Here is a 26,847-nt window from a genome sequence, read left to right on the forward strand (position 1 = left end):
AATAAATCTACCAAAATAAATCTACCAGAATAAATCTACCAAAATAAATCTACCAAAATAAATCTACAACAATAAATCTACCAGAATAAATCTACCAAAATAAATCTACAAAAATAAATCTACCAAAATAAATCTACCAAAATAAATCTACAACAATAAATCTACAACAATAAATCTACCAGAATAAATCTACCAAAATAAATCTACCAGAATAAATCTACCAAAATAAATCTACCAGAATAAATCTACCAAAATAAATCTACCAAAATAAATCTACCAGAATAACTCTACCAGAATAAATCTACCAGAATAAATCTACCAAAATAAATCTACCAGAATAAATCTACCAAAATAAATCTACCAGAATAACTCTACCAGAATAAATCTACCAGAATAAATCTACCAAAATAAATCTACCAGAATAAATCTACCAAAATAAATGAGAGGAAATATAAATAACACATTAACGCTTTAGAACATTAACAAAAAGATGGATGGCTGGATGGATAGGTGGATGGATGGATGGATGGATGGATGGATGGATAGGTGGATGGATAGATGGATGGATGATAGGTGGATGGATGGATAGGTGGATGGATGGATGGATGGATGGATGCTATTATTACATGATAATCAAACCCCGCCTCCACGCCCCTCTGCCCCGCCCCTCCAGAGTTATTCAGACTTATTACTGAGGGTTTGTGCAGTGAATTAGATAATAAAAAAAATAAACATTACAAACATGATTTATTTAAATATTTAAATTAGAATTAAACCCTTCTCAATCCTACCGCATTTTTTAAAGAGCTTTTAATCTGAAGGTTTTCGGAGACTCTTCTTCCGGTTTTGCCGCCATCTGCTCCTAGTGGGTCAGCTGACCGTCGGCCGGTCTGCTGACAGTCAACCATCCCGGACCAGCGCCGCTTCCCGGACACCTCCAGGCTGAATCTGCCCCCCTGAGTCCCCGCTGCTGCGTGCTCCTGGCCGGCGCTGCTTCCGGGGACCTGCTGCTGCTGCTGAGGCCGGATCATCGGCTCTAACGAACCGGACCTTTTTGCCTCCTGGTCGCGCTGTGAGGCCGGTCAGCTGGTTGACTCCATCCCGGACCTGCGTGACTCGAGGGGGCTCCCTCTGAGCGCCATGGCCCTGCTGGACCTCGCCATGCAGGGCCTCGCCGTGTTCGGCTTCATCCTGTTCCTCGTGCTGTGGCTCATGCACTTCATGTCCATCATCTATGTGTGAGTGAACCGCGGGGCGAAGCTACGCGGGCGGCTAACGGCTCCGTCTGGCTTTTTGTGGTTATCCCAGGATCCCCGGGCGGGATGAATGGGTCAACGAAGCCGTGTGTCGGTGCCTGGGGCGGGTCTGTGGGTCTGGGACAGCCGGTAATCCTCCGTGTCTCCGCCGTTAGTCGTTGGGCGTCATCCTGGTTGACTGTTAGCCGGCAGACATTAGCTTGTGTTCAGGAACTAAATCTAAATAATTTACCGTTAAATGGACCGTCAGGGCTGTTTGAAGCGGGCTGAACCGTGTCAACGTGTATAATGTACATTTTAAAAAGGCTCCGGCTCATTCTGCTGGTTTCATTAAAAACCTGGAGATTTTATCTGGTTTCACCAGGAAGTGAAGACACCGGAACAGTTTTTCCTTGTTAGTAACTTATTATTTTATCCGGCGTTTTTAAACTTGGGGATTCCTCATTAATCTGTTAAATCAGGAGGTTTTTAGTGGATCTGGAGCATCTACAGGAAGTGGTCCAGTCTGCTGTGTAGACCAGGTTTTCCTGGTCCTGGTTGGATCAGCAGATTCAGTTCTTGACTCAATCTGGATCAGGTGTCACAGCAGCGGCTCGGTAAAATTCCAAGATTTTCCAGGACTGAAACATGCTGTGTTCCAGGACTCCAGGATTTCCAGAAGTCATTCCTCGGATCTGTGGCAGTCACCTGACTGCTGGTTTCCATGGAAACGGGTCTGGAAATGGTCCTGTGATGCAGCTTTACAGTCCTGGATCAAACCTGGAAAATCTGGTGCATCGTCAGATGACCTTGAAGAACTTCCAGGTTCTTTAGTGACCCGTGTGTTGGCGGGGGCGGCGTGGCTCAGTGGGTAGAGCGGTCGTCGTGTTCGATCCTCGGCCAAGTCGAGTTCATGTCGAGGTGCCCCTGAGCAAGACCCCAAAGTCCTGATTGCTCCTGATGCTCGTGGTTGAGTGTCTAGCATGCTATGGGGGTATTTTTCTATCTTTAATCAAGAGCACAATTGTTTGCTTTGCTCTGGTTTTCACACTCAAATATCATCCTGCTCGCTCTCTAAACTCTGCTCTCACACTCAGAAAGTCCCTCTTGCTTTCAAATATATTGTTCTTCTTTCAAAACTCTGCTCTCAGACTTGGTCTCTTTCCCTCACACTCAGACATTTTCTCTGCTCTCAAAACTTCTGCTCTTGGATATTTTTTCCTCTCTCTTGGTTGCAGAAAGAGCTGTCTGTCAAACCTCCTCCAGCCAATAGAATACGAGCTAATTCCAGCAACTCGTCCTCACCTTCTTCAGGGTGCGCTTGTTTTACTTCACACAGTGACGCCACACTCTTAGTCCACATTTTGTTTGAATATAAACTATTTAGTAGTGACTAATTATCATTTTATGTTTTGTATAACAGTTTCTCATTAATAAAACAAATAAGTTGTTTCTGATAGTTTTCTACATTGTGCAGTGTAATAATAACGATTAGCAAAGAAAACTCAACATGTTACGTTTCTGTCAGAGGGGGCGGGGCTATTTTCAAAACTCAACATATCCCGACCGCAAAGGCTCATGGGAGATGCAGATTCAGCTGAAATTTAACCTTTTCTTTTATTGCTGTGCTATAAATTTGAGTTTTCTGCTTTAATTCATGTGTCATGTTAACAAGTAGACAATATCATAAAGTTCTGTCCTCTTTGAATTTTAAATTTGGCACCATGAATGTAAAGGACGGTACAGGAAAGGAAACCACCACCACCATCTGGTTTTATACTGTATAATGATTAAAGTAAAGAATAGTTATTGGCATTGTTCAGTTTAAAGTTCTACGTGTTGTGGTTTAAGATGCGTCAGTGAGAAAAAGCATCTACAAGTTATTCTTCTATGTGTGTCAAAGGTCAGTGAAAATACTGACCAGCATGTAAATGTAAGAGAATTCAGTTAAAACTACTGGAAGTGTTAAAGAAATTTAGATAAGTTAACTAATGGGTTTTAAATTCTAATGGTTGGTCATGTTGATACAACTTGAAATGTTTCACATTTGTAAAAACTGGAATGGTTTAAGGAAACGCGTTTCCACGAAAATTTCTAGTAAACTTTGACTTTCACAAAGTCGAAGCAGATAAAACTGTTTGGCAACTGGCAGGCGCCAATAACATCTAGCCTACCAGATTAAATTGATCAAATAAAAAATAAAGAAGTTAACTTACCTGCACTCTAATCCTGGATTAGTTCAGTTTACTAGAAAATATTGTGGAAACCCGTTGCTACTACCCGCCTCCAGTAGTTTTAACTGAATTCTCTTATATTTACATGCTGGTCAGTATTTTCACTGACCTTTGACACACACAGAAGAATAACTTGTAGATGCTTTTTCTCACTGACGCATCTTAAACCACAACAAGTAGAACTTTAAACTGAACAATGCCAATAACTATTCTTTACTTTAATCATTATACAGTATAAAACCAGATGGTGGTGGTGGTTTCATGTCCTGTACCGTCCTTTACATTCATGGTGCCAAATTTAAAATTCAAAGAGGACAGAACTTTATGACATTGTCTACTTGTTAACATGACACATGAATTAAAGCAGAAAACTCAAATTTATAGCACAGCAATAAAAGAAAAGGTTAAATTTCAGCTGAATCTGCATCTCCCATGAGCCTTTGCGGTCGGGATATGTTGAGTTTTGAAAATAGCCCCGCCCCCTCTGACAGAAACGTAACATGTTGAGTTTTCTTTGCTAATCGTTATTATTACACTGCACAATGTAGAAAACTATCAGAAACAACTTATTTGTTTTATTAATGAGAAACTGTTATACAAAACATAAAATGATAATTAGTCACTACTAAATAGTTTATATTCAAACAAAATGTGGACTAAGAGTGTGGCGTCACTGTGTGAAGTAAAACAAGCGCACCCTGAAGAAGGTGAGGACGAGTTGCTGGAATTAGCTCGTATTCTATTGGCTGGAGGAGGTTTGACAGACAGCTCTTTCTGCAACCAAGAGAGAGGAAAAAATATCCAAGAGCAGAAGTTTTGAGAGCAGAGAAAATGTCTGAGTGTGAGGGAAAGAGACCAAGTCTGAGAGCAGAGTTTTGAAAGAAGAACAATATATTAGAAAGCAAGAGGGACTTTCTGAGTGTGAGAGCAGAGTTTAGAGAGCGAGCAGGATGATATTTGAGTGTGAAAACCAGAGCAAAGCAAACAATTGTGCTCTTGATTAAAGATAGAAAAATACCCCCATAGCATGGCAGCTTCCACCATCAGTGTGTGAATGTGTGTGTGTGTGTGTGTGTGTGAGTGTGTGTGTGTGTATGCGTGTGTGTGAATGTGATGTAAGATAGTCCAGGTACAGTAAAACGCTGTATAAATACAGACATTTACCATTTCTGACCCGAGTGTTCTGACCTATGACCTCTGACCCGTGACCTATGACCTCTGACCCGTGACCTATGACCTCTGACCCGTGACCTATGACCTCTGACCCGTGACCTGTGGTCATGTGTTGCAGGCGGCTCCACCTCCACAGGAAAAGGTCGGAGGTCAAGCAGCCGTTCGCTCAGCTGTCCGGAGTTTCTCTGCTGAAGCCACTGAAGGGCGTCGACCCCAACCTGATCTCCAATCTGGAGACCTTCTTCACCCTGGATTACCCCAAGGTGAGCAGAACCAATCCGACCTGATGGCCTTCATGTGACCTGCGGCGTACCTGAGACTCAGGTGTGTGTGTGTTTGTGTTTCAGTACGAGATCCTGCTGTGTGTCCAGGACCATGACGACCCGGCGGTGGACGTATGTAAGAAGCTGCTGGGAAAATATCCCAACGTGGACGCTCGTCTGTTTACAGGTTAGTCTGGATGTTTGTTTACCTGTAAACGCATCGTTGTTTACCTGACGGCCTGTAAACGCATCGCCGTTTACCTGACGGCCTGTAAACGCATCGCTGTTTACCTGACGGCCTGTAAACTCATCACCGTTTACCTGACGGCCTGTAAATGCATCATCGTTTACAGCCTGTAAACGCATCGCCGTTTACCTGACGGCCTGTAAACTCATCACCGTTTACCTGACGGCCTGTAAACGCATCGTCGTTTACAGCCTGTAAACGTGTTGTTGTTTACCTGACGGCCTGTAAACGCATCGGCGTTTACAACCTGTAAACTCATCACCGTTTACCTGACGGCCTGTAAACGCATCGTCGTTTACCTGACGGCCTGTAAACGCATCGTCGTTTACAGCCTGTAAACGTGTTGTCGTTTACCTGACGGCCTGTAAACGCATCGTTGTTTACAGCCTGTAAACGTGTTGTCGGTTACCTGACGGCCTGTAAACGTGTTGTCGTTTACCTGACGGCCTGTAAACGCATCGTTGTTTACAGCCTGTAAACGTGTTGTCGTTTACCTGACTGCCTGTAAACGCATCGTTGTTTACAGCCTGTAAACGTGTTGTCGTTTACCTGACGGCCTGTAAACGCATCGTTGTTTACAGCCTGTAAACGTGTTGTCGGTTACCTGACGGCCTGTAAACGCATCGTCGTTTACAGCCTGTAAACGTGTTGTCGTTTACCTGACGGCCTGTAAACGCATCGTCGTTTACCTGACGGCCTGTAAACGCATCGTTGTTTACAGCCTGTAAACGTTTTGTCGTTTACCTGACGGCCTGTAAACGCATCGTTGTTTACAGCCTGTAAACGTGTTGTCGGTTACCTGACGGCCTGTAAACGCATCGTTGTTTACAGCCTGTAAACGTGTTGTCGGTTACCTGACGGCCTGTAAACGCATCGTTGTTTACAGCCTGTAAACGTGTTGTCGGTTACCTGACGGCCTGTAAACGCATCGTTGTTTACAGCCTGTAAACGTGTTGTCGGTTACCTGACGGCCTGTAAACGCATCGTTGTTTACAGCCTGTAAACGTGTTGTCGGTTACCTGACGACCTGTAAACGTGTTGTCGTTTACCTGACGGCCTGTAAACGCATCGTTGTTTACAGCCTGTAAACGTGTTGTCGGTTACCTGACGGCCTGTAAACGTGTTGTCGTTTACCTGACGGCCTGTAAACGCATTGTTGTTTACAGCCTGTAAACGTGTTGTCGTTTACAGCCTGTAAACGTGTTGTCGTTTACCTGACGGCCTGTAAACGCATCGTTGTTTACAGCCTGTAAACGTGTTGTCGTTTACAGCCTGTAAACGTGTTGTCGTTTACCTGACGGCCTGTAAACGCATCGTTGTTTACAGCCTGTAAACGTGTTGTTGTTTACCTGACGGCCTGTAAACGCATCGTTGTTTACCTGACGGCCTGTAAACGCATCGTTGTTTTTCAGGGGGGAAGAAGGTCGGGATCAACCCAAAAATCAACAACCTGATGCCGGGTTACGAAGGAGCCAAATACGGGCTGGTGTGGATCTGCGACAGCGGGATCAGAGGTCAGAACCAGATCCAGATCCAGAGCCAGCTTATGTCATCCAGAATGCTTATGCTAACTACGTGTGTGTATGTTGCAGTGAAACCAGACACCCTGACTGATCTGACCAATCAGATGACAGAGAATGTGGGTCTGGTCCACGGGCTGCCGTACGTTGCAGACCGCCAAGGTTTCGCTGCCACATTGGAGCAGGTAACGAAGTGGGCGGGGCCTGTGTGAGCTGGTCCTGAGCTGCTGCTTATTTCTCCTTTATCTGCAGGTGTACTTCGGGACATCCCATCCCCGCTCCTACATTTCGGCCAACGTGACGGGGATCAAATGTGTGACGGGGATGTCGTGTCTGATGAGGAAGGATGTGCTGGACCAGGCGGGTGGGCTGATCGCCTTCGCTCAGTACATCGCTGAGGATTATTTCATGGCCAAGGCCATCGCGGACAGGTTAGCACCTCAACTTTAGCACGCTAGTTTCAGCACACAAGCTTTAGCACGTTAGCTCCAGTGTCGTGTCTTTGTTTCCTCCTCAGAGGCTGGAAGTTCTCCATGGCAACGCAGGTGGCGCTGCAGAACTCCGGTTCCTACTCCATCGGGCAGTTCCAGTCACGTATGATCCGGTGAGCTCACACCCGGTCCCTCGATTGGTTGAGTCCTACTTTGAGGTGGAGCTGTTGTTGCTTTAATATCAGCAAAGAAAAACACAAACTGAACATCGACGTGGGGCGGAGCTCATTTACATATTCATGAGTCTGCATACGAAGTTTTTTTTATCTTGGATGGTTTGAACGAACAAACAGCTCAGTGTGTTTGTAAACAGCTGGTGGTGTAAATAAAGTTTGTGTTTAGGTGGACCAAGCTGCGCATCAACATGCTTCCTGGAACCGTCCTGGAACCGGTCTCCGAGTGCTTCCTGGCGAGCCTCATCATTGGCTGGGCAGCCCATCATGTGTTCAGGTACAACTAATTGGAATGGGTGTGGGCGGGGCTTCTTGGGTCAAAGCAGAGCATGCTGGGTAAAAACCACCGTGTGGAGCTGGTCGTATGATGTCAGGCTGCAGGTGCAACAGGAAGTGTTGATGACATCACAGGAAGAAACAGCTGTGGCTCATAACCAGGTGGCGAGGGGTCAGAGGGAAAGTGAAGTTCTGGTTCTGATGGTGATGGTTGCTGGAGACTGTCTCCATGGAAACAGCACCTGACCATCTCTGTGTTCCAGGTGGGACATGATGGTGTTCTTCATGTGTCACTGTTTGGCCTGGTTCATCGCTGACTATGTCCAGCTGACCGGAGTCCAGGTCAGTACCTGCCGTCTTCATCACCTTCATCATCCTCACCTTTAAATGTCAACAAACTGTTGAGGTAAACAAACAGCTGACTGATGACATCACATGCAGGGCGGTCCTCCGAGCTTCTCCAAGCTGGACTTTGCTGTTGGCTGGTTCATCAGGGAGTCCATGGCTGTGCAGATCTTCCTGTCGGCTCTGTGGGACCCGACCATCAGCTGGAGGACTGGCCGGTACCGGCTGCGCTGCGGCGGCACTGCCGAGGAGATCCTGGACGTGTAGTTACCACGGCAACCAGCCGTGCTGAGGAGGAAGGACCGTTTGGTTTTTATGAGAACTGAAAAGTGTGTGTGTGCGTGCGCACGTGTGTGTGAGTGAATGTGTGTTTTTATTTATGTTCCTTTTGGTGCTAAAAATAAACAATAGCAGAACGAGCCAATGAGAGCGCAGCACCCAAACGAAGAAGACGTGGAAGGAAGAATCGCACTGAATTTCTGATTGATTAGAAAAAAAAAAAAAGAGGAAGAAAATTGGCCAATCAGGAACTTTGGCTCCTGATTGGCCAGTTTTCATCAGACGGAGGCAGGAAGTTAAGAAGCTCCATCCACATCTCACCTGTCTGACCCAGCTGAATGATGAGGAAGCCGCCATTTTTCTCACACTGCAGAACCGCCTCCGTCTGTGGGGCATGTGACCAACAGGTCAGGACCAACTGGTCCAGAACCGACGGGTCCGGGACCGGTTCTGTAGAAACGCGTTTTAACAAACGTCCACTGGCTGCTTTGGACCAGATCCGAGGCGGCGTTTTGAACCTGGGGAAAAGGGGCCAACCAGCGCCGCGCTTGGACGACCACCAATCAGTTTCCAGTATTCTGATGTCAAAAAGGTCAAAAAACATTTCAGAGAAATTACGCAGGACCAAAAAAAAAAAAAGGCTCTTAGTCCGAACACTGAGTGTGTGTACGTGCATGTGTGTAGCTTCACTGTTAGCCGTTAGCACTTTGTCGGGTGGGGGCGGGGTTTGGGTGATGACAATCTGGTTTGTCAGACGAACCCTCTTTCCAGTCGTCCAATCAGATCAGTAGGATTTTTATTTGTATATTATTGTTTATTGTTGTTTATTATCTGTTGTAGTGACAAACGACCAATCGCAGATGAGGATTCTCTCAAGTACAATAAAGTTTTATTCTTTTGTCTGCGACCCACGTGTCTGCTCTGTGATTGGCTCGGAGCACAGAAACAAATCACAGCCATTAGTTGGTTTATTTGTTTATTCATGCTACAACTTCCTGTCACACTTTCAGAATAAATAGAGATTAAGCTCCTCCCCCACACCCCAGCATGCACTGCTCCACATTAAAAATATTTTAGATTTCCCACAATGCACCACGGCGACCATACATTCATCAGAGCAAACATTCCAAGGTGAAGAACAAAAATAAAGATGGGTGTTTCCAGGTGGCTTCTAATTGGTGGAGGCGGAGCCTGATTAGCATAGTTTTATTTCAGGAGGAAGCCTTGAAGAGGGAGGAATACCCAGTCCTGGTTTAGAACCAGAATCCAGTCCAGAACCAGTTCGGTCCGTTTTCGGGCTCTGAGAGGTTTAACGTTAGAATCGTGACCGAAGGTTCAACCTGCTGATGGAAACTTCTGGAAACTGTCTAGAGGCTGCGGTTACAGAGCAGGAAGCCATAACTCCCAATGACCCTGAAGGCAACATCGTGGATTTATATAAGTTGTCTAAACAGGAAGTGATGTCATAATGACTCAATCCAATTTAAAGGCACAGAAACTTTGATCAGTGGCCGTTTGATTCGAGCTTCTGAGAGAAATCATTCTATCGTCAATAATGATCGGTTATCAGGAAGTGAAGGAAACATTGGCGGTTGGACCGCTGTCAGGACCAATAAGAGCTGATCGGCTTTCATTTGTCACCATCTGTGTTGTGAAGACAAACACAAGAACTCAACCTATCACCACTTATGCATGCAGCTGGGCGGGGCTTCAGGAGCGTCACATGTTCAGTAGAAACTCATCCAGATAAAAAAGTTTCAACCTCAGTAAAAAAAATCTACAAAAACAAGAACACAAACACTCCGACAGCCGTTAAAAAAACTCCAGAAACTTCCAGAAAGTAAGGCACAGAAGACGTCCCAGACGCCGCCGCAGAGACGGCGTCATCGCTGGAAACCATCAGAACAAGGACAAGAAGATTTTCAGCCAATTAGAAAGCAGGATGTTTGAACTGAAAACAAAATAAACATCTGATCAGATGTGTCTCCACGGCGACTGAAGGATGAACAGGTTGTTTTCTTACATTATTTACACATGAAAACATCAAACACCAGCTCCGTGTTGGACTCCATTACCCACAATGCTGTGCTCCTCAGTCTGTTCTGGAATGTGCTGCGTAATCTGTAACCATGGTAACAAGTGCTGGCCGTGACATTTGGCAGTTTGTAGGCACAGACAGATGGTCGGTGTACCAGAGCTCTCCCATTGGTCTGTCCCTGCCCAGAGACCGACGCTCTGATTGGCTACTGAGCTCCAGGGGGTCAGATGGTGGACTTGGAGAAGGAGACGCGCAGGTGCTGGTTGTGGTCCAGCTGGTGGTCGTGTAGCGCGATCAGAGCATCAATAGCCTCCTCCACGGACGCCAGCTGCATCAGAGCCATCTTCCTGTCCTTCCTGTGACATCAGAGGAAGTGACATCATCACACAGCCATGAAGAGAAGTTAAGCCAGTCTGAGTTAAAGCTGCGTCTCACTGACCAGTAGGAAGGATGTAGGAAGGATGAAGGAAGGATGTAGGAAGGATGAAGGAAGGAGGTAGGAAGGATGTAGGAAGGATGAAGGAAGGATGAAGGAAGGATGTAGGAAGGATATAGAAAGGATGAAGGAAGGATGTAAGAAGGATGTAGGAAGGATGAAGGAAGGATGTAGGAAGGATGAAGGAAGGACCAAGTAAGGATGAAGGAAGGATGAAGGAAGGATGTAGGAAGGATATAGAAAGGATGTAGAAAGGATGTAGGAACGATGTAGGAAGGATGAAGGAAGGAGGTCGGAAGGAGGTAGGAAGGATGTAGGAAGGATGAAGGAAGGATGTAGGAAGGATGTAGGAAGGATGAAGGAAGAATGTAGGAAGGATGTAGGAAGGATGAAGTAAGGATGTAGAAAGGATATAGAAAGGATGAAGGAAGGATGTAGAAAGGATGTAGGAAGGATGAAGGAAGGATTAAGTAAGGATGAAGGAAGGATGTAGGAAGGATGAAGGAAGGAGGTATGGAAGGATGAAGGAAGGAGGTCGGAAGGAGGTAGGAAGGATGAAGGAAAGAGGTTGGAAGGAGGTAGGAAGGATGAAGGAAGGATGTAGGAAGGATGTAGGAAGGATGAAGGAAGGAGGTATAGAAGGATGAAGGAAGGAGGTATGGAAGGATGAAGGAAGGAGGTCGGAAGGAGGTAGGAAGGATGAAGGAAAGAGGTCGGAAGGAGGTAGGAAGGATGAAGGAAGGATGTAGGAAGGATGTAGGAAGGATGAAGGAAGGAGGTATAGAAGGATGTAGGAAGGATGTAGGAAGGATGAAGGAAGGATGTAGGAAGGATGAAGGAAGGAGGTAGGAAGGATGAAGGAAGGATGAAGGAAGGAGGTAGGAAGGATGTAGGAAGGATGAAGGAAGGAGGTATAGAAGGATGTAGGAAGGATGTAGGAAGGATGAAGGAAGGATGTAGGAAGGATGAAGGAAGGATGTAGGAAGGATATAGAAAGGATGAAGGAAGGATGTAGGAAGGATGTAGGAAGGATGAAGGAAGGAGGTAGGAAGGATGAAGGAAGGATGTAGGAAGGATGAAGGAAGGACCAAGTAAGGATGAAGGAAGGATGTAGGAAGGATATAGAAAGGATGTAGAAAGGATGTCGGAACGATGTAGGAAGGATGAAGGAAGGAGGTCGGAAGGAGGTAGGAAGGATGAAGGAAGGATGTAGGAAGGATGAAGGAAGGATGTAGGAAGGATGTAGGAAGGATGAAGGAAGAATGTAGGAAGGATGTAGGAAGGATGAAGTAAGGATGTAGAAAGGATGTAGGAAGGATGAAGGAAGGATGTAGGAAGGATATAGAAAGGATGAAGGAAGGATGTAGAAAGGATGTAGGAAGGATGTAGGAAGGATGAAGGAAGGATTAAGTAAGGATGAAGGAAGGATGTAGGAAGGATGAAGGAAGGAGGTATGGAAGGATGAAGGAAGGAGGTCGGAAGGAGGTAGGAAGGATGAAGGAAAGAGGTCGGAAGGAGGTAGGAAGGATGAAGGAAGGATGTAGGAAGGATGAAGGAAGGAGGTATAGAAGGATGTAGGAAGGATGTAGGAAGGATGTAGGAAGGATGAAGGAAGAATGTAGGAAGGATGAAAGAAGGATGTAGGAAGGATGAAGGAAGGATGTAGGAAGGATGAAGGAAGGATGAAGTAAGGATGTAGGAAGGATGTAGGAAGGATGAAGGAAGGATATAGAAAGGATGAAGGAAGGATGTAGAAAGGATGTAGGAACGATGTAGGAAGGATGAAGGAAGGAGGTCGGAAGGAGGTAGGAGGATGAAGGAAGGATGAAGGAAGGATGTAGGAAGGATGAAGGAAGGATGTAGAAAGGATGTAGGAAGGATGAAGGAAGGATGTAGGAAGGATATAGAAAGGATGAAGGAAGGATGTAGAAAGGATGTAGGAAGGATGAAGGAAGGATGTAGAAAGGATGTAGGAAGGATGAAGGAAGGAGGTATGGAAGGATGAAGGAAGGAGGTCGGAAGGAGGTAGGAAGGATGAAGGAAAGAGGTCGGAAGGAGGTAGGAAGGATGAAGGAAGGATGTAGGAAGGATGAAGGAAGGAGGTATAGAAGGATGTAGGAAGAATGTAGGAAGGATGTAGGAAGGATGTAGGAAGGATGAAGGAAGGATATAGAAAGGATGAAGGAAGTATGTAGAAAGGATGTAGGAACGATGTAGGAAGGATGAAGGAAGGAGGTCGGAAGGAGGTAGGAGGATGAAGGAAGGATGTAGGAAGGATGTAGGAAGGATGAAGGAAGGATGTAGGAAGGATGAAGGAAGGATGTAGGAAGGATGAAGGAAGGATGAAGAAAGGACGAAGGAAGGACGAAGGAAGAATGTAGGAAGGATGTAGGAAGGATGTAGGAAGGATATAGAAAGGATGAAGGAAGGATGTAGGAAGGATGAAGGAAGGATGTAGGAAGGATGAAGGAAGGATTAAGTAAGGATGAAGGAAGGATGTAGGAAGGATGAAGGAAGGAGGTATGGAAGGATGAAGGAAGGAGGTCGGAAGGAGGTAGGAAGGATGAAGGAAAGAGGTCGGAAGGAGGTAGGAAGGATGAAGGAAGGATGAAGGAAGGATGTAGAAAGGATGTAGGAAGGATGAAGGAAGGATGTAGGAAGGATGAAGGAAGGATTAAGTAAGGATGAAGGAAGGAGGTATGGAAGGATGAAGGAAGGAGGTCGGAAGGAGGTAGGAAGGATGAAGGAAAGAGGTCGGAAGGATGTAGGAAGGATGAAGGAAGGAGGTATAGAAGGATGTAGGAAGGATATAGAAAGGATGAAGGAAGGATGTAGAAAAGATGTAGGAACGATGTAGGAAGGATGACGGAAGGATGTAGGAAGGATGAAGGAAGGATGTAGGAAGGATGAAGGAAGGAGGTATAGAAGGATGTAGGAAGGATGTAGGAAGGATATAGAAAGGATGAAGGATGTAGAAAGGATGTAGGAACGATGTAGGAAGGATGAAGGAAGGATGTAGGAAGGATGAAGGAAGGATGAAGGAAGAATGTAGAAAGGATGTAGGAAGGATGAAGGAAGGATATAGAAAGGATGAAGGAAGGATGTAGAAAGGATGTAGGAACGATGTAGGAAGGATGAAGGAAGGAGGTCGGAAGGAGGTAGGAGGATGAAGGAAGGATGAAGGAAGGATGTAGGAAGGATGAAGGAAGGATGTAGAAAGGATGTAGGAAGGATGAAGGAAGGATGTAGGAAGGATATAGAAAGGATGAAGGAAGGATGTAGAAAGGATGTAGGAAGGATGAAGGAAGGATGTAGGAAGGATGTAGGAAGGATGAAGGAAGGATTAAGTAAGGATGAAGGAAGGAGGTATGGAAGGATGAAGGAAGGAGGTCGGAAGGAGGTAGGAAAGATGAAGGAAAGAGGTCGGAAGGAGGTAGGAAGGATGAAGGAAGGATGTAGAAAGGATGAAAGAAGGATGAAGGAAGGATATAGAAAGGATGAAGGAAGGATGTAGAAAGGATGTAGGAACGATGTAGGAAGGATGAAGGAAGGAGGTCGGAAGGAGGTACGAGGATGAAGGATGTAGGAAGGATGTAGGAAGGATGAAGGAAGGATGTAGGAAGGATGAAGGAAGGATGAAGGAAGGATGAAGGAAGGACGAAGGAAGGACGAAGGAAGAATGTAGGAAGGATGTAGGAAGGATGTAGGAAGGATATAGAAAGGATGAAGGAAGGATGTAGAAAGGATGTAGGAAGGATGAAGGAAGGATGTAGGAAGGATGAAGGAAGGATTAAGTAAGGATGAAGGAAGGATGTAGGAAGGATGAAGGAAGGAGGTATGGAAGGATGAAGGAAGGAGGTAGGAAGGATGAAGGAAAGAGGTCGGAAGGAGGTAGGAAGGATGAAGGAAGGATGAAGGAAGGATGTAGGAAGGATGTAGGAAGGATGAAGGAAGGAGGTATAGAAGGATGTAGGAAGGATGTAGGAAGGATGAAGGAAGGATGTAGGAAGGATGAAGGAAGGAGGTCGGAAGGAGGTAGGAGGATGAAGGAAGGATGAAGGAAGGATGTAGAAAGGATGTAGGAAGGATGAAGGAAGGATGTAGGAAGGATATAGAAAGGATGAAGGAAGGATGTAGAAAGGATGTAGGAAGGATGAAGGAAGGATGTAGGAAGGATGAAGGAAGGATTAAGTAAGGATGAAGGAAGGAGGTATGGAAGGATGAAGGAAGGAGGTCGGAAGGAGGTAGGAAGGATAAAGGAAAGAGGTCGGAAGGAGGTAGGAAGGATGAAGGAAGGATGTAGGAAGGATGTAGGAAGGATGAAGGAAGGAGGTATAGAAGGATGTAGGAAGGATGTAGGAAGGATGAAGGAAGGATGTAGGAAGGATGAAGGAAGAATGTAGGAAGGATGTAGGAAGGATGTAGGAAGGATGAAGGAAGGATATAGAAAGGATGAAGGAAGGATGTAGAAAGGATGTAGGAACGATGTAGGAAGGATGAAGGAAGGAGGTCGGAAGGAGGTAGGAGGATGGAGGAAGGATGTAGGAAGGATGTAGGAAGGATGAAGGAAGGATGAAGGAAGGACGAAGGAAGGACGAAGGAAGAATGTAGGAAGGATGTAGGAAGGATGTAGGAAGGATGAAGGAAGGATGTAGGAAGGATGAAGGAAGGATGAAGGAAGGATGTAGGGAGGATATAGAAAGGATAAAGGAAGGATGTAGGAAGGATGTAGGAAGGATGAAGGAAGGATGAAGTAAGGATGTAGGAAGGACGTAGAAAGGATATAGAAAGGCTGAAGGAAGGATGTAGAAAGGATGTAGGAACGATGTAGGAAGGATGAAGGAAGGCTGTAGGAAGGATGAAGGAAGTATGTAGAAAGGATGTAGGAACGATGTAGGAAGGATGAAGGAAGGAGGTCGGAAGGAGGTAGGAGGATGAAGGAAGGATGTAGGAAGGATGTAGGAAGGATGAAGGAAGGATGTAGGAAGGATGAAGGAAGGATGTAGGAAGGATGAAGGAAGGATGAAGAAAGGACGAAGGAAGGACGAAGGAAGAATGTAGGAAGGATGTAGGAAGGATGTAGGAAGGATATAGAAAGGATGAAGGAAGGATGTAGGAAGGATGAAGGAAGGATGTAGGAAGGATGAAGGAAGGATTAAGTAAGGATGAAGGAAGGATGTAGGAAGGATGAAGGAAGGAGGTATGGAAGGATGAAGGAAGGAGGTCGGAAGGAGGTAGGAAGGATGAAGGAAAGAGGTCGGAAGGAGGTAGGAAGGATGAAGGAAGGATGAAGGAAGGATGTAGAAAGGATGTAGGAAGGATGAAGGAAGGATGTAGGAAGGATGAAGGAAGGATTAAGTAAGGATGAAGGAAGGAGGTATGGAAGGATGAAGGAAGGAGGTCGGAAGGAGGTAGGAAGGATGAAGGAAAGAGGTCGGAAGGATGTAGGAAGGATGAAGGAAGGAGGTATAGAAGGATGTAGGAAGGATATAGAAAGGATGAAGGAAGGATGTAGAAAAGATGTAGGAACGATGTAGGAAGGATGACGGAAGGATGTAGGAAGGATGAAGGAAGGATGTAGGAAGGATGAAGGAAGGAGGTATAGAAGGATGTAGGAAGGATGTAGGAAGGATATAGAAAGGATGAAGGATGTAGAAAGGATGTAGGAACGATGTAGGAAGGATGAAGGAAGGATGTAGGAAGGATGAAGGAAGGATGAAGGAAGAATGTAGAAAGGATGTAGGAAGGATGAAGGAAGGATATAGAAAGGATGAAGGAAGGATGTAGAAAGGATGTAGGAACGATGTAGGAAGGATGAAGGAAGGAGGTCGGAAGGAGGTAGGAGGATGAAGGAAGGATGAAGGAAGGATGTAGGAAGGATGAAGGAAGGATGTAGAAAGGATGTAGGAAGGATGAAGGAAGGATGTAGGAAGGATATAGAAAGGATGAAGGAAGGATGTAGAAAGGATGTAGGAAGGATGAAGGAAGGATGTAGGAAGGATGTAGGAAGGATGAAGGAAGGATTAAGTAAGGATGAAGGAAGGAGGTATGGAAGGATGAAGGAAGGAGGTCGGAAGGAGGTAGGAAAGATGAAGGAAAGAGGTCGGAAGGAGGTAGGAAGGATGAAGGAAGGATGTAGAAAGGATGAAAGAAGGATGAAGGAAGGATATAGAAAGGATGAAGGAAGGATGTAGAAAGGATGTAGGAACGATGTAGGAAGGATGAAGGAAGGAGGTCGGAAGGAGGTACGAGGATGAAGGATGTAGGAAGGATGTAGGAAGGATGAAGGAAGGATGTAGGAAGGATGAAGGAAGGATGAAGGAAGGATGAAGGAAGGACGAAGGAAGGACGAAGGAAGAATGTAGGAAGGATGTAGGAAGGATGTAGGAAGGATATAGAAAGGATGAAGGAAGGATGTAGAAAGGATGTAGGAAGGATGAAGGAAGGATGTAGGAAGGATGAAGGAAGGATTAAGTAAGGATGAAGGAAGGATGTAGGAAGGATGAAGGAAGGAGGTATGGAAGGATGAAGGAAGGAGGTAGGAAGGATGAAGGAAAGAGGTCGGAAGGAGGTAGGAAGGATGAAGGAAGGATGAAGGAAGGATGTAGGAAGGATGTAGGAAGGATGAAGGAAGGAGGTATAGAAGGATGTAGGAAGGATGTAGGAAGGATGAAGGAAGGATGTAGGAAGGATGAAGGAAGGAGGTCGGAAGGAGGTAGGAGGATGAAGGAAGGATGAAGGAAGGATGTAGAAAGGATGTAGGAAGGATGAAGGAAGGATGTAGGAAGGATATAGAAAGGATGAAGGAAGGATGTAGAAAGGATGTAGGAAGGATGAAGGAAGGATGTAGGAAGGATGAAGGAAGGATTAAGTAAGGATGAAGGAAGGAGGTATGGAAGGATGAAGGAAGGAGGTCGGAAGGAGGTAGGAAGGATAAAGGAAAGAGGTCGGAAGGAGGTAGGAAGGATGAAGGAAGGATGTAGGAAGGATGTAGGAAGGATGAAGGAAGGAGGTATAGAAGGATGTAGGAAGGATGTAGGAAGGATGAAGGAAGGATGTAGGAAGGATGAAGGAAGAATGTAGGAAGGATGTAGGAAGGATGTAGGAAGGATGAAGGAAGGATATAGAAAGGATGAAGGAAGGATGTAGAAAGGATGTAGGAACGATGTAGGAAGGATGAAGGAAGGAGGTCGGAAGGAGGTAGGAGGATGGAGGAAGGATGTAGGAAGGATGTAGGAAGGATGAAGGAAGGACGAAGGAAGGACGAAGGAAGAATGTAGGAAGGATGTAGGAAGGATGTAGGAAGGATGAAGGAAGGATGTAGGAAGGATGAAGGAAGGATGAAGGAAGGATGTAGGGAGGATATAGAAAGGATAAAGGAAGGATGTAGGAAGGATGTAGGAAGGATGAAGGAAGGATGAAGTAAGGATGTAGGAAGGACGTAGAAAGGATATAGAAAGGCTGAAGGAAGGATGTAGAAAGGATGTAGGAACGATGTAGGAAGGATGAAGGAAGGCTGTAGGAAGGATGAAGGAAGGATGTAGGAAGGATGAAGGAAGGATGTAGGAAGGATGAAGGAAGGATGAAGTAAGGATGTAGGACGGATGTAGAAAGGATATAGGAACGATGCAGGAAGGATGTAGGAAGGATGAAGGAAGGATGAAGGAAGGATGTAGGAAGGATGAAGGAAGGATGAAGGAAGAATGTAGGAAGGATGAAGGAAGGATGAAGGAAGAATGTAGGAAGGATGAAGGAAGGATGTAGAAAGGATGTAGGAAAGACGTAGGAAGGATGAAGGAAGGAGGTCGGAAGGAGGTAGGAAGGATGAAGGAAGGATGTAGGAAGGATGAAGGAAGGATGCAGGAAGGATGAAGGAAGGATGAAGGAAGAATGTAGGAAGAATGTAGGAAGGATGAAGGAAGGATGTAGGAAGGATGAAGGAAGGATGAAGGAAGAATGTAGGAAGGATGAAGGAAGGATGTAGGAAGGATATAGAAAGGATGAAGGAAGGATGTAGAAAGGATGTAGGAACGATGTAGGAAGGATGTAGGAACGATGTAGGAAGGAGGTAGGAAGGAGGTAGGAAGGATGAAGGAAGGAGGTAGGAAGGATGAAGGAAGGATGTAGGAAGGATGAAGGAAGAATGTAGGAAGGATGAAGGAAGAATGTAGGAAGGATGAAGGAAGGATGAAGGAAGAATGTAGGAAGGAAGGATGAAGGAAGGATGTAGGAAGGATGAAGGAAGAATGTAGGAAGGATGAAGGAAGAATGTAGGAAGGACGAAGGAAGGACGAAGGAAGGACGTAGGAAGAAGGAAGGAGGTAGGAAGGATGTAGGAAGGAGGTAGGAAGGATGAAGGAAGGATGAAGGAAGGATGAAGGAAGGATGTAGGAAGGATGAAGGAAGGATGAAGGAAGAACGTAGGAAGGATGTAGGAAGAATGAAGGAAGGAGGTAGGAAGGATGAAGGAAGGATGAAGGAAGGATGAAGGAAGGATGTAGGAAGGATGTAGGAAGGATGACGGAAGGAGGTAGGAAGGATGAAGGAAGGATGTAGGAAGGATGAAGGAAGGAGGTAGGAAGGATGAAGGAAGGATGTAGGAAGGATGAAGGAAGGAGGTAGGAAGGATGTAGAAATGATGTAGGAAGGATGAAGGAAGGGGGTAGGAAGGATGAAGGAAGGATGAAGGAAGAACGCAGGAAGGATGAAGGAAGGACGTAGGAAGGACGAAGGAATGAGGTAGGAAGGATGTAGGAAGGAGGTAGGAAGGATGAAGGAAGGATGTAGGAAGGAAGGATGTAGGAAGGACGTAGGAAGGACGAAGGAAGGACGTAGGAAGGACGAAGGAAGGAGGTAGGAAGGATGTAGGAAGGATGAAGGAAGAATGTAGGAAGGATGAAGGAAGGATGAAGGAAGAATGTAGGAAGGATGTAGGAAGGATGAAGGAAGGATGTAGGAAGGATATAGAAAGGATGAAGGAAGGATGTAGAAAGGATGTAGGAACGATGTAGGAAGGATGAAGGAAGGATGTAGGAAGGATGAAGGAAGGAGGTAGGAAGGATGAAGGAAGGATGTAGGAAGGATGAAGGAAGGATGAAGGAAGGATGAAGGAAGGATGAAGGTATTCCTGGTGTGTTGGTGGAACTTACTGGAAAAACTTGAAGGCTTTTACCGAGAACCTTCTGGAGGAGAATAAATCCTTCAACGCCTCCTCGCTGATCGAGGAACTAGGAGATAAGGACACAAGGAAGGACATAGGAGTGAGGACGGACAGACACGGGACGGTTGCTGCCGAGCAGGAAGTGGGAGAACTTACGGGATGTTGGAGAGGTGGAGCGTCGCAGATGGTGGGAAGATGTTGCTGAAGTTTTTGGATCCGGGTTTTTTGAAGCGGTGGAGGGCGGAGCCTGAGAAATCCCGAGTCAATTCCTGCTCCTCATGCCCCGCCCCCCCTCGAGGCAGCTGCACCATTGGGTGTTTGGACAGTGTCACCCGGATCACGTTGCCATGGAGACGCTGCCCATTTAGGTGACTCATTGCTGCCAGAGAAAAAAATGATAAAGGTTTTATTATTCTTTATTGTTTAGATTTTATTTAATTATAATTCATATAAAAGTTTCTTGTAATGTAATAGTTTCACCAAGCTGAGCCTGAGTGGCGTCGCTCATCTGTACAAGAGCGTTCTCCTTCTTATTGAAGAGGATTTTCACTCTCTGGACGTCCCCGTAAACACCTGCAAACAACAACAACAAACGTGGAAAAACAAAAAAACAAGAAAGCATAAACATGGACTAATAAACAAAACATTTTTCTCACCGAACAGGATGAAGAGGCAGTGAGGCGAGACACTCTGCAGAGAAAGAAGCTGCGTTAATACATTTCGCTCAGAGCTGCTCTCTGATTGGTCGGCTACACTGTGACACCATGGTTGAGTCCGAACGTCCCCCTACTCCCCAACCCGTCCTTCACTACATACTGACTCATTCTGTTGGCGATTCGGACACGAAGCTGCCTGTTTTTTCCTCACCGCAAACCACGTGACTACCGCCGACACCACGGCAACCACAACCTGCGTCAGGATGTTATTCCAAGTCCAATTTAAAGTTGTAAATATTTTTATTTTTATTCCTTATGTTGTATTTTATTCTTTGTTTGTTTACAGGTAATTTCACGCAGCTCAATTTTTTTGCCTCCTTGCTCCATGTTGAGCTTCTGCCCGCAATGCATTGTGGTCTATATTGACCAGTCTAGTGACCATCAATGCTCACTACTTTTCAAGATGCATTGTGGGTAATTTTAAGTGCCCTACTTTTTTCTCTCTGGATATTCGGACACTCCGACAAAATGGCGTGACCCCTGTGTAGGCCACTATGTAGGGAGTAGGGGGACGCTCGGACGCAGCCTCTGTGTGACCTCCGACCTCTGGGTTTAGGTTCGACACCAGCAGCACCGAGTGGACAGCAGGAGGCGTCACCTGCAGCGCCACACGAGGAGGAGACACCAGCGAGCCGGGGACGGCCGTCACTGACAGACCTGAGGACAAAAATAAACTTTATTTACACCAGACCTGAGGACAAAAATAAACTTTATTTACACCAGACCTGAGGACAAAAATAAACTTTATTTACACCAGACCTGAGGACAACAATAAACTTTATTTACACCAGACCTGAGGACAAAAATAAACTTTATTTACACCAGACCTGAGGACAACAATAAACTTTATTTACACCAGACCTGAGGACAACAATAAACTTTATTTACACCAGACCTGAAGACAAAAATAAACTTTATTTACACCAGACCTGAGGACAGAAATAAACTTTATTTACACCAGACCTGAGGACAAAAATAAACTTTGTTTACACCAGACCTGAAGACAAAAATAAACTTTATTTACACCAGACCTGAGGACAGAAAAACTTTATTTACACCAGACCTGAGGACAAAAATAAACTTTATATACACCAGCCCTGAGGACAGAAAAACTTTATTTACACCAGACCTGAGGACAACAATAAACTTTGTTTACACCAGACCTGAAGACAAAAATAAACTTTATATACACCAGCCCTGAGGACAGAAAAACTTTATTTACACCAGACCTGAAGACAAAAATAAACTTTATATACACCAGCCCTGAGGACAGAAAAACTTTATTTACACCAGACCTGAGGACAAAAATAAACTTTATATACACCAGACCTGAGGACAGAAATAAACTTTATTTACACCAGACCTGAGGACAACAATAAACTTTATTTACACCAGACCTGAGGACAAAAATAAACTTTATTTACACCAGACCTGAGGACAACAATAAACTTTGTTTACACCAGACCTGAGGACAATAAACTTTATTTACACCAGACCTGAGGACAAAAATAAACTTTATTTACACCAGACCTGAAGACAAAAATAAACTTTATTTACACCAGACCTGAGGACAACAATAAACTTTATTTACACCAGACCTAAAGACAAAAATAAACTTTATTTACACCAGACCTGAGGACAGAAATAAACTTTATTTACACCAGACCTGAGGACAGAAAAGACTTTCTTTACTGGATAAACGTTATCCAGATTGGATCAAGTCTTGACAGCAGGTTGTTCAAATGAAAAAGGAATTCTGTAATCCTCACGTACTCCAGTCTTGCATTTTATCTGGATCAAACCTTCAGTTTGTGCTGTTCAAAACTTTCAGGAAGGACTGGGACACATTTGATCCAGAAATCTGGATTATTCCAATCCCAGGAGAAGGGTGGATTCCAGGAGCAAAACATAATAAACTTCAAACTAGTCAAATAACATGTATCATAGTGTTTATACACAAATTCAGTTTTATACTGAAGCTGGATTGTTCAGCCATTACAAAGACTTAGAGGGAGGAAGAAGATGGTTCCTCACTGGGAGACAGTCGTCATGGCAACAGGACCTCAGGAAAGAGGCTCAAAGAGTTGTTTACCAACCAAACACAATGATGATGATGATGGTGCCTACAGGTTGCTTCTTACTGGAGAAAGAGCAGATTGGTCCAGCAGAGGAACAGACCAGTCCAGCTACACTCCAGCAAACCAGAGCCAGACCGGGATCCGGCTTCGTGGAGGAAGAGTTTACATGGACTTCATCTTTTATCTGCTGGATATTTATCATGTGTTGTGTTCACCAGACATACTTTATAAATATATTAGTGACAAACAGCTGAATTTTAACGGCTCAGATGTTTACAAGAAAACACAAATTTAGTTTCTCTCGTCAAATCCAGTCGAACAGGGACCAGTGTTAGCCCACCTGTTAGCCTACCAGTTAGCCTACCCATTAGCCCACCCGTTAGCCTACCCGTTAGCCTACCCGTTAGCCTTCATGTAGCTTCAACTGTAATATTTAGTCCATTTAGAGAACTTTTTATCCGGATCAGGTGATCCTGGAAAGCCTGGATCTGGATCAGAGGGATCCAGTCCATCGCTGCTTTGAACAAGTAGGATAAAAGGAAGACGGATTACGTGATCCTCCATCAAGAAAAACTGGATTCCCGGATCTGGAAAACTTTTATCCGGGTGAAAACTTTTGTGAAAACTTTTGAACAACCGGCCCCAGAAGATAAAACTGATGGGGGGGGGACAGGACTCACCTGTGTGTTGGTGGAAGGTGGGGGGGAATGCTGTTGCTCCATACGGCGGCAGAGCTACACCTAAAAGACACACAGGTAACCATGTGGGTCATAAGCCCCGCCCCTAAACAAGCAGTGATTGTAGAGGTGGACACCAGCTGATCAGTGATGGTACTACAACTCAATCTGTATTAAGAGACGGCATCCAGCAGGTAATTATGTCCTCCTACCGAAGGTGGCGGTAGGCTCCAGCTCTCCGGTCGGCAGGTCGGTTCTGGTGAAGTCGCGGCTCTTGTCGTTGTTGTACTTAACGTTGAGCGTGCTCAGTTTGGAGAAGTCGATCCTCAGCGTGCAGCAGCCGTTGTAGATGTTCTGACCATCCAGAGACTGAAACACAACATCACCTGATTGGTCCAGAGACACATCTGCACCTGGGACTTGCACCAACCAATCACAGATTTGTGTGTGTGTGCGCATGTGAGGGCATGCACGTGACTCACAGCCTTGGCATGCTGAGCGTGCACGGCCTCGCTGAACTGCAGGAGAGCCTGAAACTGGTTGTTTCTGGAGAAGGTGATGATCTTCAACACGGAGCCGTACTTACTGAAGATCTGCAGGAAAACAACATGCAGACAAAACAAAGACATGGTAAAAAACATTTCCACCCGTCCTTCTCCCTGGGTGGGCTGGGTTCATCTCCACCTCGGCTCCTCTACCAGAGTCCTGGGAGCTTGAGGGTCCTCCAGTATCTTAGCTGTTCCTAGGACTGCTCTCTTCTGGATGGAGATGATGGTTCTCCAGGTATTTGGTGGAGCCACTTCTCCAGCTTTTGGGGGACATGGGGGACCACTGGTACCACTGTTGCCTTCACCTTCCAGGCTTTCTCCAGCTCTTCCTTGAGTTCTTGGTATTTCTCCAGGTTCTTGTGTTCCTTCTTCCTGATATTTCCATGGGTGGGGATGCTACACCCATCACTACGGCTTTGCTGCTTATCCATGACCACCATGTCCGCTTGGTTGGCCTCTACTGTGTTGTCGGTCTGTATCTGGAAGTCCCACAAGATCTTAGCCCTCATTCTCCACCACCTTGGGAGGTGTTTTCTATTGTGACTTAGGGGTCTCCAGTCCATGTTCTGCACAGAAGTTTCTGTACACAATGCCGGCTACTTGGTTATGGCGTTCCACGGATTCATGTCCTACCAGGATGTTGCACCCAGCTCAGGTCTCTGTTGGCGGTACATCCCATGCAGGGCTTGTCCTCCATGATGGTTCCTCCAGTTCATTCTCCTCCAGAGACATTCACTCAGTGCTTCATTCCTTGGGTCCATCTTCCTGATGTGTTCATGGAGCTTGGATGTTTCACCCTGGATAGCGGCCTGATGCTCGCTAGTCCGCGGCCTGCCTCTTTGTGCTTAGGGTACAGCCTCTGGACTCTGGATGTGGGGTGGAACCCTCCATGCATCGTGAACAGCTTCTTTGTTTTAAAGACAAAATAAGTAAAATTGACACCTAGTGTTTCAAATCAGAACTGCAGTCGAAGGAGAAAAACAGGAGAGCGCCCCCCGGAGAGTTTCTGTAGGTTGGCGGTTTGTGAGCGGACGGTTCTTTTAGTCTACGGACGACGGAGAAAATGGCGCCAGCTAACACCATGATGAGGAATGAAGATGAGTAATTCATTTCATTTTAATTGTATAACAACATTTGCCCCCAAACAGCAACACTTTTAAACTGTATTTTAGTGGACGACTGAATCAGATAACAGACGCAGATATTAATATTATGAACTCAGCGCTGCTGACGTCTGGAAAAAAACATTTCATTTCATTTCATTTCCAAACAGTAGAAAAATTAATAGAAAACATCCCTGGTCAAAGTGAACACAGCTAGAGTTACTCGTTTTACATCCTTTAACCAGCAGCTCCAGCTGGTCTCTGGTCGGAGGCTTCCTCCAGGCCTCCTCCTCCTCCTCCAGGCCTCCTCCTCCTCCAGGCCGCCTCCTCCTCCAGGCCTCCTCCTCCTCCAGGCCGCCTCCTCCTCCAGGCCTCCTCCTCCAGGCCAGACAGTTACATCTACAGACCTGACGCTACACCCGGAAACCAGATGTTGACCCTTAACTCCCGGTAGAGGAGGCTGCAGGTGAAGGTAAACAGTCTAAGAATGAAAGTTTAGAGAATTTACATCCAGAAATGTGGATAATGAAGCAGTGAAGCTGCATGGATGGAAGTTGTTGTTCATATTGTGTTAGAGTTCAGCTAAATCTCACGTATAAGAAACATTTTTAGTCCTTTTATTTTTAAGACATTGTCATTTTCAAATCTATATAAATGCAGGTATGATTAAAAAATAGCATCAGAAAGAGAAATTTAGACGCAGCTGGTGAGTGCGGCTGCTTGTAGGACAGGCTGCGGGCACCGTGGTGGTGACGCTGTTCTAGAGGCGCTTCCAGTCCCGCCTGCTGTCCAGCTGAACTCCCGGTATTCCCCCACCTCGTGTCCCAGGATGGACGCAGTGCTTTCTTTAGTCCTGCCTCCTGAAGTCCAGCACCAGCTCTTGTTTCGATGAGAGTAAGGTCTCCTGTTGCTGCTGACCACCATCCCAGACCTCCAGTCCTGGTCTAGAACATCCTACTCTACTTTTCTGAAGGTTTTTATACTTCATCTTCCATTTTTCCCTGTGGGATTGAGCCTAAATGCTCCGGGGTTAATCAGGTTAAATGTGGATTCCAGCTTCCAAGTGGACTCAGGCAGCTTTCTCCCATGATGCACCTCTCTCCATAGCAGCAGCAGAATTCCTCTTCGTGTTCCTTGTACGCTGCTATGAGAACCAGCTGGCAGCTTTTAGTCAGCGGTTGCCATGGTGATAGATTTTTATTGTGGTTCCAACTCTGGGTAAAGATACTCAGAGCTGACGGACCTGCTTTCTGGAACGTTTCCACGGTAACTGATGTGAAACTGAATCAGGATAACCAGGAAGTCCTAGATGGATCCCTTATCTCTGTTTGGTGCAGCAGCCCTCTGCTGCTCCCTCCCACCTCTGCAGGCTCCTCCCACAGACAGGACACCCTCAGCCACCTCCTCACCTGCAGCTGTGGGGGAGGAGCCTCCCTCTGAGGAGGCGGACCCTCAGAGAGAGAGAGAGGCTCCTCTGCTGATTGGTGCTCCCCCCCTTTAATCAGGAAGTTGATGGAAACACATGACGTTTATGGACCCAGACCAGAGAAAAGTCTGGGTCTGTCAACATTTAGCACAACAGCAACGGTGAGGAGGCGGCGCTGACCTGCTGCAGGACCTCAAGGGTCACCGGGTAAAACAAATTCTCCACGATGATTCTCAGGACGGGACTCAGGCCCCGCCCCTCTCCTCCTGATGCCATGTTCCCAGAATGCACTGCTGCTGTGCTGATGGTCTGCAGCGTGGCCTGAGGCCTCTGTCAACAAACAAACAAACAAACAATGATTTCAAAGATGAAGGACCCTTGAATTTTATCACTGTTTTGTTGGAGGAAGTGTGTACAGGCTACAGGTGA

At 45.7% G+C, this 26,847-nt stretch overlaps 2 protein-coding genes across 5 annotated transcripts in view; one reads left to right on the forward strand and one right to left on the reverse strand.

Annotated features, from left to right (window-relative positions):
* Positions 1-838: 838 nt before the first annotated feature.
* Positions 839-9,143, forward strand: ugcg (UDP-glucose ceramide glucosyltransferase). Its single transcript, XM_041970060.1, has 10 exons — positions 839-1,238; positions 4,761-4,905; positions 4,990-5,092; positions 6,565-6,666; positions 6,745-6,857; positions 6,925-7,103; positions 7,190-7,276; positions 7,506-7,613; positions 7,876-7,954; positions 8,054-9,143. Exons 1-10 carry the CDS (start codon positions 1,141-1,143, stop codon positions 8,222-8,224), a joined length of 1,185 nt encoding a protein of 394 aa, XP_041825994.1. The 5' UTR covers positions 839-1,140; the 3' UTR covers positions 8,225-9,143.
* A 56-nt stretch (positions 9,144-9,199) lies between these two features.
* ptbp3 (polypyrimidine tract binding protein 3) overlaps positions 9,200-26,847 on the reverse strand; it is a 41,453-nt gene continuing 23,805 nt past the window's right edge. For all 4 annotated transcript variants that reach the window (XM_041970042.1, XM_041970041.1, XM_041970043.1 and 1 more), the window contains 10 exons: positions 26,599-26,748; positions 23,824-23,934; positions 23,554-23,710; positions 23,345-23,404; positions 21,131-21,243; positions 20,527-20,560; positions 20,351-20,443; positions 20,027-20,249; positions 19,860-19,937; positions 9,200-10,630 (listed from right to left, as the gene is read on the reverse strand). In XM_041970042.1, the coding sequence (XP_041825976.1) occupies positions 10,498-10,630; positions 19,860-19,937; positions 20,027-20,249; positions 20,351-20,443; positions 20,527-20,560; positions 21,131-21,243; positions 23,345-23,404; positions 23,554-23,710; positions 23,824-23,934; positions 26,599-26,748 (1,152 nt within the window). In that variant the 3' untranslated portion in view covers positions 9,200-10,497. The remainder of the gene's footprint in view (positions 10,631-19,859; positions 19,938-20,026; positions 20,250-20,350; positions 20,444-20,526; positions 20,561-21,130; positions 21,244-23,344; positions 23,405-23,553; positions 23,711-23,823; positions 23,935-26,598; positions 26,749-26,847) is intronic.

This window comes from Melanotaenia boesemani, chromosome 19 (genome assembly GCF_017639745.1).
Source record: "Melanotaenia boesemani isolate fMelBoe1 chromosome 19, fMelBoe1.pri, whole genome shotgun sequence".
Taxonomy (NCBI): domain Eukaryota; kingdom Metazoa; phylum Chordata; class Actinopteri; order Atheriniformes; family Melanotaeniidae; genus Melanotaenia; species Melanotaenia boesemani.

What these genes read in the sequence shown, in the direction of transcription:
- ugcg (XM_041970060.1), top strand. Translation starts at nt 1,141, where the DNA reads ATGGCCCTGCTGGACCTCGCCATGCAGGGCCTCGCCGTGTTCGGCTTC. An exon ending in TCGCTGCCACATTGGAGCAG is followed by an intron (nt 6,858 to 6,924) that starts GTAACGAAGTGG and finishes CTTTATCTGCAG; the next exon opens with GTGTACTTCGGGACATCCCA. An exon ending in GCCAAGGCCATCGCGGACAG is followed by an intron (nt 7,104 to 7,189) that starts GTTAGCACCTCA and finishes TTTCCTCCTCAG; the next exon opens with AGGCTGGAAGTTCTCCATGG.